The following is a 12852-nucleotide window of genomic DNA, read 5'->3' as shown; positions in this document are numbered from 1 at the left end:
GAGCTTAAATTATTCATGTTATGAACTACATGTTAGTAATGACACATTGTTTAGCCAATGCATGACCTCGTAGTACGAGATAAGAACAGAGCTACATAAAATTATTTGAATTGAGTTAAAAGCCCATTACATTTCCACTGTTTCATCCCTTTAAATAATAATAGTATTTATTATTGATGGGTCTGAAACGAGGTAGTGAAGATATGTTATTGGGCTCTATGGGTACTACACGTCACTAAATCAGTTGTGTATGGCACAGGTCAGACTTAAAAGGGAATGATGCAACTTGCTGAGCCAGAGGAGATGGACTGATTTTACTTTTATGTTCTCAATCCTGTTTGGCACTCTCACTGATATTTAATATACACACTTTTCTTGGTACAATTGAAAATAATTACTGAATCTAACTCATTGATTGCAGGGTCTGTGAGGTAAGTTACCCACTTTCATATATGTATAACGAGCATCAAGAGGAAGAAACATGTACCACTCCTTCAAGTCTCCAAACAGTGAAAAGAATCACACTTTTCAATGAAGAAACACCTTTTTATATAATAGATACCATAAATGTACATTGACCATAAACACTGAGATATGGTCTACTCCTCCATGCATTATTAGAGAGGGAGTAAAGTTGTATTTAGGTGGTGAGTAGGGAAAGCAGGACTTTTGCACAAACAAAATACAAATTACACTGAAAGGTTTAATGTAGTTTAAATTTTTTATATATCACTAGAAAAATAAATACAAAATAATATTACATGAATGCCAGTTCGCATTTGGTGATTTGAAGGTCCAAACCAGGATAACTGGTTATAACATTCAACAAAAAGTGAGTTTATAAGGTAGGAAGTGATGTATTGTAGTGAAGCCAGCTTGGTAGGTCCTCTTGTCCACTAACGTCCTCTAGGAGTGGAGGAGAGCTCGCGCGCTCAATTTCCGCTTGAAGTCGGCAGTGCTGCCTTCAGGGTCTTTTCTTTGCTCGTACATCTAAGACAAAAAACAATCCAACTTGTCGTAAATACAAGGAGGATATTAGATCAAATGGTGGCTGTCGTTTCATGTCAGACTTTAAACTAACATGGAAACAAGTGTATCTGACATTTTACTGGCTGTTTTAATTGCTCAAACACAACGTTAAGCTAACACATAGCGATAGTTGTAAATAATGCTAAAGAATATCCTTTGTTCTCTTCGAAAGCATGTGTTTTCTTAACAGTCTCGTCTGAGCGAGTCACATAGCTGGCATAAAGTGAATAAACACGACCGTCATAACGTTATACATGAATATATGTATTAAGTAGATATTTTAAGTACTGCTATATGTTGAACGGAACACTTTCACATTTCCCGACAACCCGTGAAGGCAACACACTATGATTTGGTGGTAGCAGCATCACAGCAGCGTATGAATGGGTTCGTGTTAGGCCTCCTGCAAGCGCTGCTCCACGGGAAGCGAATTCATAGTGTTTCGATAACTTATTATTTGACTGCTATCGGCCTCAAACACCCCACTGTGTCCCCAGGCGGCCTCGAGCTTCAAAGATACACAAACAATAGCTGCGCTTCATCTCCTCGACCATGGCGGTATGCTAACCAGCGGCAGAGATTAGCTAGCAAGACGCTAGCAACTTTAGTCAATGTTGAGAGAGTTGAGCTAACTGTAAATGGGCAGGACGCGGAGGAATCGACCCTTTAGACTAAGTGTAACACGCGTGTGTTTGGAGTAAAACATCTCAAAAATGGACCTCAATTTCTACTCTGACTTGTCGGATGGCTGTGCTCAAAATGTGGACTCGGAGTTTCTGGACACCCAAGCCTACGGCAGCTACTCCGAGGACAACAAGGTAACCCGACGTCACCGGTGTTGCGGTTTAACAGCCGACCCTGTTAACTGGCGACTTTTCCGCCGAACGCGGCCGTTGTTGTCGTGGTTACGACGGCCGTTCGAAAAATAGGCTCGAGAACACGTATCGCCGTCCTCGTTCGGTTCAGAGTCGCCAGTTGACACGGTCGCTTCTTCGACCGCAACACCGGGCGTCGGTGAAACGGCCGTATCTTTGACTCGGTGGCGACTCAACGGCGACTACAAGCTAACGGCTCTGTTTCAGTTCTCAGAAGGCGGCGACAGTTATCTCACCATCAGCGGAGGGGGCCACCCGTTCCTGTCGGCGGAGGTGAGTGAGCGACACGGGGCCGTCAGAGCGGCGTGAACACGTCGTACGTTTCCGGTTCTGTGGGCACTGACCCCGTCTCTCTCGCTCTCAAATATAGCAGACTTTTCATACGCCGAGTCTCGGGGACGAGGTGTTCGAGATCCCCCCCATCTCTCTGGATCCGGACCCGACGCTGAGCATCAGCGATGGCGTGTCCCACTTCGAGGGTCCTTCGGGCTCCCGGAGCCTCGTCAGCAACCTGGTGGTGGAGGCCAACGACCCGTCCTTCGCGTCCACCTTCGTGAACTCTGGCTCTCAGGGCCTGGAGCAGCTGACCCTCGGGGCGATGGGCCAGGCCGGAGCGGGAGCCCTGCTGAGCTCCTCGGCTCTGGTGAGCGTCCGGTCCCCGCGGCCCCTCGCGCGGAAACGCCGTTCAAAATGTTGTCGTTGTTTTCAACCCTTTCTTTGTGTTCAAATCCCTCCGCAGGAACTGGGGAACAGCGGTTCACATTTCAGCAGCTCGTCCCCCATGACCATCGATGTCCAGCTCGGCGACATCGGTCACAGTCTTCTGGGCAGCAGCCAGTTGAACACCATCAACCCGTCTGAGCTGGCTCTCGGCCTCGGGGCCGATGCCATCGGGCGTCCTTCAGAGACGCTCGAGCAGCCGCTCTCGGCAACGCCGTCGCCGGTCGGCTCCCTGCAGGACGAGGACATGGATGACTTCAAGGTGAGAGGCGGCACCTGTCGGCGTCCGCTCTGTATTCACGTATGTCGGATTCCCTGCCGTTTCTAATATCCGATATAATAAGTCTTCCACGTCTTTCCTCTCCCTTCTCAGAGGAGCGTGCTGGTGGACGCCCCCATGTACCTCTCCTCGTCCCTCGCCCACATGTCCTCCCACCCGGCTCCGACGTCCTCCGTGTCCCCGTCTATCGTCCGGAGGAGCGGCGGCAAGCCGGCCTCGCTGGCCTCGGTGACCGCGGCGCTGGGCGCGAAGAAAGGGAGGAAGAAGAAGGACCCAAACGAACCGCAGAAGCCCGTCTCGGCGTACGCGTTGTTCTTCCGAGACACCCAGGCGGCCATTAAGGGCCAGAACCCCAACGCCTCTTTTGGGGAAGTGTCAAAGATCGTGGCCTCCATGTGGGACAGTCTGGCCGAGGAGCAGAAGCAGGTATACGGGATTCTTCTAGATTGATGTCACGTGTCAGTTTTGGGGGAGAAAAGATATTTCTAACAATGGTACATGGTCCCGTCTCCACAAAGGTGTATAAAAGAAAGACGGACGCAGCCAAGAGGGAGTACATGAAGGCCCTGGCGGCTTATCGAGAGAACCAGCTGACACAGGTAAGATGTCGCTGTCCTCTAGGTGAAAACCAGGTGATTGGTCATCTGGGATTCTCATTCATATTTCTTTTCCATGTTTCTTTGAAACTGTCCTCGCCACAGCCTGCCACTGAGGAGATGGAGATCGCCCCTTCACCACCACCACCACCACCACCACCACGACCTCCGCCCCCCGTGGTCAGTCTGGCGCCCGCGGCCTTTTCCTTAGCCGGTCACCAGGCCATCCGTCTGCCGGCCAGCAGCCTGGAGGAGAACACCATCACCAACATCTGCGCCTCCAACATCATCCTGGATGTCCCGGAGATGACCACGCGTTCCCGCACGGGGGCCAACAAAGTCCCCTTCGCCCCCGCTGCGGTGCCCCCGACCATCACCAAGATCATCATCCCCAAGCACATGCTGCAGCTGGGGGGCCAGGTGGTGACCGTGCTGCACGGGGGCGTCCGCGCCCTGCAGCCCACGCTGGTGGTGTCGGGCGCCTCTCGCCAACCGCCCCCGCTGCAGCAGATGCAGAACGCGCCGCCTCCGCCGCGGCTCCAGCAAATGGCGCCGGCGCCGCCGCCCTTGCAGGCCAAACCCCGCGAGGGCGGCTCGGCGCTCGGGCTCCCCGCGTCCGTCGCGGCCACGCCGCCGCCTCCGCTCCAGATCAAGATAGTCCCCGCGTCCCTGCAGGGCAAAGAGGGCCCGCCGATCATCGTCCCCAACACGATGGCCGCGGCGGCCGCCATGTGTGCGCCGGTCGTGTCGCTCCAGGTGATGCATTCCGCAGACGCGTCGGGCAACGCGGACGACGACGTCGTGACGGAAGTGCTGCATTCAGAAGAGGTACGCGTTCCTCGTGCACGGCTCTGGTTTGTTTTGAGTGAGCTCTTGTTTACTTGTTTATCCACAAAAAAATGGGATTGGATTGTTGCCAGCTTTGGATATTTCAGTTCTCTTGAAGCCGACTCATGATTTATCCTCGGACAACACAAAGCGGTTGTCGTAGCAACGTATTTCCAACTGCCTCATAAGTCAGAAGATGTTCGGCTTCATATCTAACTGCAACAATAGTGCCCTCACGTCTTTTATTGTTTTAAAGCTTCGAATAAGTGAAAGTAATTCTTTTTTTTTAGGGTCAATTATCTAAATGGAATTTTTAAAAATCATTTATATATATATATATAGATAGATCGATATATACTTTATTAATCCCCAAGGGGAAATTTGTCGTCACAGTAGCAGTAAAGTATACAAAGTAAAATACAAAATAAAATATATGTATATATACAACATATATGCATACACAATACAATACTAATGACTGCAGTGTAAAAATTTAATTAAATATTAAATATAGACAGAGTGTGCAAAATGCAAAGTGTGTGTATGTGTGTAGTGTAAATAAATGAAATGTGTGAAGTGCAGATCAACATAGTGTAAATGTGAAGTTATTGCGATCTGGCAAGAGGTGATCTGTTGTAGAGCCTCATAGCCGTCGGCAGGAATGTTCTCCTGTATCTGTCCTCGTGGCAGCGGAGCGTGAGGAGACGTCTGGAGAAAGTCCTCCTCTGTCCCTGCAGGAGGTGGTGGAGAGGGTGGTCCGGGTTGTCCAATATGGACAACAGTTTCTTCAACGTCCTCCTCTCCACCACCTGTTCCAGGTGCTCCAGCTGGCAGCCGATGATGGAGCCAGCCTTCCTAACCAGTTTGTTAAGACGGCTGGTGTCACCGGCTCCGATGCTGCTACCCCTGCAGACAATGGCAATCTGCTGCACACTGGCCTCACCCGACTGGTTGAATGTCTCCGGCATCTTGCTGCACACGTTGAAGGATCAAGCTTTCTCAGGAAAAGAGTCGACTCATCCCTTCTTGTACACAGCGTTGATGTTGGCCTTCCAGTTCAGTCGGCTGTCGATGGAGACGCCCAGGTACTTGTCCTCCTCCACCATGTCCACGTCCACTCCCAGGACACTCAGAGGGGGAGGAGCTCTTCCTCCTGAAGTCCACCACCATCTCTCTGGTCTTGGCCACGTTCAGCCGCAGGTGGTTCTCATCGCCCACTTTACAAAGTCACTCACCACTGCCCTGTACTCCTCCTCCCGTCCATCCCTAATACACCCGACCACTGCAGAATCATCAGAGTACTTCTGCAGATGGCATGACTCTGTGTTGTACTGGAAGTCACTGGTGTACAGGGTGAAGAGGAAGGGAGACAGAACAGTTCCTGTGGGCTCAACATCACTGACCACCGTTCCAGACAGCACACGCCCATTCTGACAAACTGTGGTCTGCCTGTGAGGTAGTCAGTGATCCAGGAGATGGTGGACGCATCCACACCGACCACCCGCAGCTTCTCACTCAGCAGCAGTGGCTGGATGGTGTTAAATGCACTGGAGAAGTCAAAGAAAGTGACTCTCACAGAGACACCGGTTCCATCCAGGTGCGACTGAGCTCGTTGCAGCAGGTAGATGATGGCGTCGTCCACTCCCACATGAGGCTGGTAAGCAAATTGCAGAGGGTCCAGCGATGATTTCACCTGCGGCCGGAGGTGGGCCAAGACCAGCCTCTCCAGCACCTTCATCACATGGGAGGTGAGGGCGACCGGTCGGTAGTCGTTGAGGCCAGATGGTGTTGACTTCTTTGGGACAGGGACCAGGCACGACGTCTTCCACAGCACCGGGACCTCCCCCAGCCTCAGGCTGAGGTTGAAGAGGTGCTGCAGGACACCAGACAGCTGGGTGGCGCAGGTCTTTAGGACCTTCCGCCTTTATATATAAATAAAGAATCTAAGTTTGCATCCAAGAAGAAGCTACGGAAATGATGGACATAGTCAGTCATCGTTCTTGTATTTGTGTTTGGACGTACCGACCCAAAAGAGTGGAGAGAGAGAACCTTGGCGGGCTGGAAGGGAGAGACCCGAGCAGAAGTACAGCGTCCAAGAAAAGGGTATCGAGTGATTCCTCTCAGAGAGAAACTCCACGTTCAGAGATATGAGTTGAGTCAATAACTGGGGAAGGATGCAGGCTCTACATATGTCAGAGGAGAGGCTGGTCATTAGAAAACGATCCAAAGAATATGGCCCAGCTGTGAATCTGTGTCCAAAAGGCTTCGAGGGCTAAATAAAAGACCAAAGCTGTTCACCACTTTTGCGTGAAAGAGAAAAGCGCCCGTGGAAAACACTCGCATGACATCTGGGCCAGTGGGAAAGTCCCAACCCATGCAAGTTGACATGGCCGTGTGAGAGGGGGGGGGGGAGGCAGGGTCATCACACAGCTGTCAAAGGAGCCTCTACGAGTTACGGACATGTTGCGCAATCGGTGATTTGGTATTTTCTATCTGACTGACAATCGTTTCCTCTTGGTCTGGCACAAAAAGAAAAAAACTACTTCCCCATCACATTCGCTTTGATATAAAGTTGTAAAACAATAATCCCAAAGAATGAAAATGAGCGAGGTGGCCAATATTAACGACCCTCTTTCCTTTCAGGAGGAGATGGACTTGGGTGGGGCTGGCGACGCCCGGGCCATGAGCGTGTGCATGAGGACGGGCTGCACCAACACCGCCGTGGACAGCGACGACTGGGATCGCGAATACTGCAGCAACGAATGCGTGGCCACTCACTGCAGGTGTGTAGAGGGGCCCGGAAGGTTTCGGGTTCGACGAGACGCGAGAGGAGTTTTCTGAACCTTCCATTTCCTTTGTCTCCAGCACTATATTCAAGGCGTGGTGCTCGATCAGGAGCCAGGCCATGGGCGTGGTGAAATAAGGAGCCGCTGCCAATCATGTCCACAGAATACTCGTTTGTCCACTCGGAGCCCAATCACGCCGGCAATTCCACCGTTAGTATTTTTGGCACGCTTGACTATTATGATGAGACGGTAAGGATAATAATTTAGTGTTAAGTATACCGTTTTTAGTCAGGTCAAGGGACTTCAAGGCAGCTACGGGGGAAATGCATCAGCACAATTAAGTGTGACGGCTGATCAGAAAAGAAGGGTTCGCTGTCCGTGAGCTCACAGGTCAGTCTGTATGCGTTCACTGTAATTTGGGAGTTTGTTTCTCAAAAAAACGCGGACAAAGAACATTTCTACATCAGTTTGTGGCTGTTACAGGACCCAATGATTGGAAAGTCATGCTCTGTCATGTTTTTGGTGTTTCGCGTGTCTCAGCAAGCAACACAACATTTCTTGACTACTAAGGCTGAATCCTGGTTTGAGTGTGGAAACCATTAGTTCCACTGTGTACCTTGTTTTTGTACCGAGAATAGTGGCCTTTATGTTTATTATGTTTTTTTTGTAAAACATTCTGCTCAGATCGCTGTTTAAAAAGAAGCTTGACGTTCATGTTTTTTTAATAAATGATTTGCTCATCCAGCTCCGTCTCTTCTGGCTCCGTCTCTTAAAGCAGGACGAACTCTCGTGACTCTCGATGTCGCCGTGTGTCTGACGTTACCGGGACTCCGCCCATGAGCCCGTACTCGACACTTCTTTTCACTTCTTAAACTTCGAAAAGCTGCAAAGCGTTAAACCAGCTACCACAGGGGTCGGGAACCTATGACTCGCGAGCCATATATGGCTCTTCCGGTGACGGCATATGGCTCCCAGACAATTTTGAGTTGAGAAAAAAAAAAACTCCACCCGCCCCCCTGTAATTTTCTCTATCGCGCCAGATTACAGCAGAAGTAATTTAAGGTCCCTTTTCTCAAAGAGCACGTCTTTGTTCTTTTATTAAACTAAACGTCTGTCATTGATCGTATCTAACCAGCATCATGTCACCCTTCCTCTACGTGTCGCGTTAACACTTCTCGGCTCTCCGTCTCGCGCGCTGCGCTGCAGACCTCCGATGCCGGCGTGCGCATCGGGGCGGAGCAAAGAACAAGTCACCTGCACCCCCCCCCCCCCTCTAGCATCATGCAGCACCAGAAGTTGCATTAAAATTATACGTTCAAAATACTATATGCTCTCAATAAAATATATTTGGCTTTTATGGCTCTCCCAGTCAAAAAGGTTCCTGACCCCTGAGCTACCAGCTGGGTTTTTTAAAACCGAATGTTGTTTTCTTGGAACTTGGATGTTACGCCACGGGGCCGATGCTGGACGGGACCGGAGGGAGCGAGTTTATTCTTGTAGCCAGCGTGCCTCGTCATGTTTGAGGCCAACAGAAGCGCTTTATGCTGCTCACGATAACGGGAACATATTTGTACGAGAGTTCTGAGAGTCGAGGGTCAAGTTGTTTGCCTCTGCAACGCAACTTCAATCACATTACGGGCGGTCTGAAGACCCCTTCCTGTTCCCATGCTGTGTTGAACTAAAACTTTTGCATCATTTATATTGTTGTATTTTTCGTCACTTTTTTGCGATATCCAAATTGATGTTCCATGTCAAAAATAATCATAGAATTAGATTTTTAAATCATAAAGGCAGAGTATAAAACTAAAAAGAACCAGAGCATAGTATTCAGGAAAGTCACAATATAGTTTGTCGCAAAAAATCGTTACATGTTTTTTTGATATATTACGCCCAAAAAGTAGTTCAGTACATCAAAGATGGTCCAAAGAATCCGGATATAGTCTGCAAATATCTATAGTTTTGTATGTCATGAAAAATCAGTGATCTTTAAAAATTTTAATTCATGTTACATTGGGTAAAAGTAAAGTCACGTATAGCATGTAGAAAGTCATTTTAATATTTTTTTGATATTAAATACAAAATTGTTTAACATTCTTTAGAGGTCCTCGAATTAAATCATGTAATCGGTGAGTAAAGCAAAATAAACAAAAGTGAAAGTAACAAAAGTGATTAATTATAATTATATTGTTGCTTTCGTAACTGATGAAACTAAACCAGAGAAGTAAAGGCAGCAAAGTGCAACCGAGGGAACGTATGGCCACAGAAAGAGCCTGAATATAACAGACGGTAATCCTCTCAAATGTCAGCTCAAACCAGAGTATTAATGTGCTGTAAATGCTCATTATCTGCGTAATGGTCATATTCATAAGGCCCATCATCAGGAAACTCCATCCCCAACCCCGTCGTTGTCTCTGGAACGCCGTCGACTAAGTTTTCCGCTCCAAAGTTTCAAGAGGTCGTATGTTGTACCTTGATCCTCCGTCTCCGGAGGCGCGTGGCTCTTCATGGGATGATTGACCAGGAGCTAGACGCAGGGAGGAGGAGAAAGTACAGATGAGTCATTATTCAAGATTAGTCAAGTTGAGCTGGAGGCACCGTGTCCGACCGAGGAATTACATAACACTTTGATTTTTAGTAATTGTGAGATTTAAAAAAAGTTCTGGTGGGTGGGTTTTGGACAGTCTTCGTGCTAAGCTAAGCTACCAATATGCTCCATGTTTAACGGAGGAATGAGAGTGTTATTGTCCTTTTTTATTAGACCGACTCAATCGACGTGTTTTCCAAAAGTGTTGACCCATTCCTTCAACAGCCACGCTGACCCACATAAGTAAACGCGAGTTGCGTCTATCTGGACGTGGAGACGTGCGCCCACGTTGGCGCCGTGGGGGAGCGGCCGCCCCGCTTACCCACGACGGTGGAGTAAATGTGATGCGCGTGGTTCTGCTGCTCCTCCAGCGCGGCGCTGAGCGTCTGGATCTCCACGGAGTAGTTGTACGCTGTTTGGGAGGGAACAAGGCGAGACAACGTCGATGAGCGCACCTTCACACACTAGCGGCATCATCATCATCATCACAGGGTTCTTACACATTTTGACCAATGGATTTCCAGGACTTTAAACCAAGTTTCCATGACCAAACTGAAATCTCGGTATAAACATGAACAATTTAGAAAACGCCGGCTTATATTTTGAGCATCTTTCTTTAAAAAACATTAATTATTTCAAACTCGGCGTAAATGAACATGTGAATATAACATTTCCATGACTTTTATGAGTTGTTTTTTCCATGACTTTTTACCACTTTAAAATTCCATGACTTTTCCAGGTTTTCCATGACCGTACAAACCCTGTCATCATCATCTCACCGTAATACAGAACGATGAGCCACAGGCAGAACAGCACCACGGAGACGCCGCTGAGGGACGGGACGACCAGGTTCCCCGTCCGTTTCTGTGAGAACATTCATGTCAATGGAGCAGAACCAATAAAGAGATGAACCCTGAAGCAGGGGCGTCAAACTCATTTTCACCGTGGGCCACATCAGCATCACGGCCGCACTCAAAGGGCTGTAACATAAATATATTAAACGTATAAACTACTCCCGAACATATAGTTAAATAACTCTTTGCATTTAATTAGTTTATTTGAGTGCAGAAATATTGTACATCAGAAAACTTCTAATATAACATAAATCAATTGAATTCGAAACCTTCAAAATAAAAGCACAGGATATTTTTCTTACATGTCTTTCAAGCCGCCAGCGGCCACATAAAATGACCAGGCGGGCTGGATTCGGCCCACGGGCCTCGTGTTTGACACCTGTCTTAAAGAGTTTGATACAACCCGACTCAGGATTAAGTAGAGGAGCTTACTTCACGTTTGATGTCTTCCTGCAGTTTATTTACAGACTCGATGGATTCTCCAATTTGCTCCTTCAGCACGTCGAAGCGTTGGTCCATGAACTCCTGTTGAACACACACCGCTCAGCTTCACACCCCTTGACATGCAGCTGGGTTTGGATTTCCCTTAAGTAGCTTTATGTTGGCAAATAAAATCACCAGTGACATTATATGATTTAGCCGTTTGAAAGTCAGACTAGAACATCCGGGTTCTCCAGTCAGCGTCAGTGGTAGTTGAACCCACTTTGTTTATGTCAACCACAAACTCCCTCTGTGAATCCAACCTGTTTTCTTCCTGACATTTAAAAAAAGAAGTCGACATGTATTTAGATTTCTCTCTGCGCATGCTCCGAACTCACGGTGAGCTGTCTGCGCAGGACGCGCGCGGCCTCCGCGGCCTCCTGGTGCCGCCTGCTCTCCAGGGCGCAGATGTTACACACGTAGCGCCGCGACGTGTTGCAGTAGTACCGCAGCACCTCGTCCTCGTGTCGCGGGCACTTCCTCTCCAGCAGGTCCCCCAGGGGCGTCACCAAGGGGTGGCCCGAGAACACCGGCAGCTCCAGGTGGCCCCGGACGTGGTGCGCGCACAGCGACACTTCACACTTCAGGCACGTCTTGGCGGCCAAAGTCCTTCCGTCCGGGCAGCAGTCGCAGTACACACTTTGAGTCTGCTCCTTCTGCGGGAAAAAGGGTGTGTTAGAGTATATTATGTAGTTAAATAGATTGTAGTTTAAAAAAAAGAAGAGTTTTATAGTAGATACCTACCCTCCTCCTGCGGTTCACCCTGAAGTCCTCCACAATGTTCGCCAGCGCGTAGCTCTTATGCACCGCGATGATCGGCCCGAAGTCGGCCCTGCAGTCCGGGCAGCGGAAGGGTCCGTCGGGGGAGTGCTCCATCAGGTCCTCCAGGCAGCGCATGCACAGGCTGTGTCCGCAGGGCAGCTGCCGGGGGTCCCGGAAGATGTCCTGGCACACCGGGCACATCAGCAGCTCCTCGAGCTGGGTTTTCTCCGCGTCTTCCATTCTTCATCCCCTCTTCTTCTTCTTCTTCTTCCAAGAGCGCAGCACCGTGGCTCAAGATAAAGAGGCCGTCATTAGTTCCACACGTCCTCGGTGTGGTTACTTTGCTGAAAGCGAAAGCGCCTCGCTGACTTTATATGCGCGCTTCCTGGTGGGCGGGGCCTAAAAGTTGTCCGAGCGCGAGTGAGCTGGATACAAAAACAAGTTAATTGCAGGATTACGTAACCACAGTGGCGGGCCGTCAGGGCCAGCAAGGCCTTCTCTGCTGGCCTAAACATCATCAGAATATATATTTTTTTCTAAATATATTTCCCCACAAATATGTATTCAATTATTTCCCAGAGTAAGAGTTATTCTCTTAATTTCATAGCGTTCCTCTTGGTTGCGCTGCTGCCAGCGCCAGGTTGAGATTTGGAGGGCTGGTCTTTATGTTAGATCTTTTATCCAATTATATTCAGCCATCGTGTGTTGCCAGGGGGCTAAAATCTGCCCTTAGGCCTTCAGAATCAACATTGCGGGCGCTGGTAGCTTCAAGTGAATGGGAATGACAATGTTGTGTCAACCAATCAGCTTTAGAGTTGGCTCCTCTAGGCCTTCTAGAAGGCCCCGGAACCGGCACAGGAGCCAGCTAGCAGGCGGAGTGCTGCACGTCTTTTGATTGGATTACCAATATTGAGAGGCGGGGCCTATGGGCAGGTAAATGCAGAACCTCAGAACTAGGAAACTGAATTTGATAGACTGTACAACAGTCATTGAAGTCTTCTTGAGGAAAGAAAGAAGGATGGATTTTGTGTTCAAATAATCAGTCTTTGGTGAGTAGG

General features: G+C 48.9%; 2 protein-coding genes across 3 annotated transcripts; one reads left to right on the top strand and one right to left on the bottom strand.

The window, feature by feature from the left end:
• The first annotated feature begins 522 nt into the window (after positions 1-522).
• Positions 523-7859, top strand: LOC130197828 (TOX high mobility group box family member 4-A-like). The gene is made up of 9 exons (XM_056420749.1): positions 523-1847; positions 2112-2177; positions 2275-2547; positions 2644-2886; positions 2998-3330; positions 3423-3503; positions 3606-4328; positions 6972-7111; positions 7194-7859. The coding sequence occupies exons 1-9, from the start codon at positions 1743-1745 to the stop codon at positions 7249-7251; spliced, it is 2022 nt and encodes a 673-aa protein (XP_056276724.1). The 5' UTR covers positions 523-1742; the 3' UTR covers positions 7252-7859.
• A 1235-nt stretch (positions 7860-9094) lies between these two features.
• On the bottom strand, positions 9095-12174 carry LOC130197830 (E3 ubiquitin/ISG15 ligase TRIM25-like). Of its 2 annotated transcripts, XM_056420752.1 has the most exons (6): positions 11777-12170; positions 11371-11688; positions 10985-11077; positions 10478-10562; positions 10021-10110; positions 9095-9638 (listed from the first exon to the last, which is right to left on the bottom strand). In XM_056420752.1, exons 1-6 carry the CDS (start codon positions 12032-12034, stop codon positions 9541-9543), a joined length of 942 nt encoding a protein of 313 aa, XP_056276727.1. In that variant the 5' UTR covers positions 12035-12170; the 3' UTR covers positions 9095-9540. The 2 variants fall into 2 exon arrangements, with proteins under 2 accessions (XP_056276727.1, XP_056276728.1); XM_056420753.1 differs by lacking the exon at positions 10021-10110 and having other exon boundaries at positions 11777-12174.
• Positions 12175-12852: the final 678 nt, after the last annotated feature.

Source organism: Pseudoliparis swirei, chromosome 8, assembly GCF_029220125.1.
Source record: "Pseudoliparis swirei isolate HS2019 ecotype Mariana Trench chromosome 8, NWPU_hadal_v1, whole genome shotgun sequence".
Lineage (NCBI taxonomy): Eukaryota > Metazoa > Chordata > Actinopteri > Perciformes > Liparidae > Pseudoliparis > Pseudoliparis swirei.
This window is presented reverse-complemented; position numbering and strand designations above follow the sequence as displayed.

Coding starts and splice junctions, on each gene's coding strand:
- LOC130197828 (XM_056420749.1), top strand. CDS start 1,743: ATGGACCTCAATTTCTACTCTGACTTGTCGGATGGCTGTGCTCAAAAT. Junction 2,178..2,274: donor ACCCGTTCCTGTCGGCGGAG/GTGAGTGAGCGA, acceptor TCTCAAATATAG/CAGACTTTTCATACGCCGAG. Junction 4,329..6,971: donor AAGTGCTGCATTCAGAAGAG/GTACGCGTTCCT, acceptor CTTTCCTTTCAG/GAGGAGATGGACTTGGGTGG.
- LOC130197830 (XM_056420752.1), bottom strand. CDS start 12,034: ATGGAAGACGCGGAGAAAACCCAGCTCGAGGAGCTGCTGATGTGCCCG. Junction 11,689..11,776: donor GGGTGAACCGCAGGAGGAGG/GTAGGTATCTAC, acceptor TTTTTCCCGCAG/AAGGAGCAGACTCAAAGTGT. Junction 9,639..10,020: donor CATTTACTCCACCGTCGTGG/GTAAGCGGGGCG, acceptor CCCTGCGTCTAG/CTCCTGGTCAATCATCCCAT.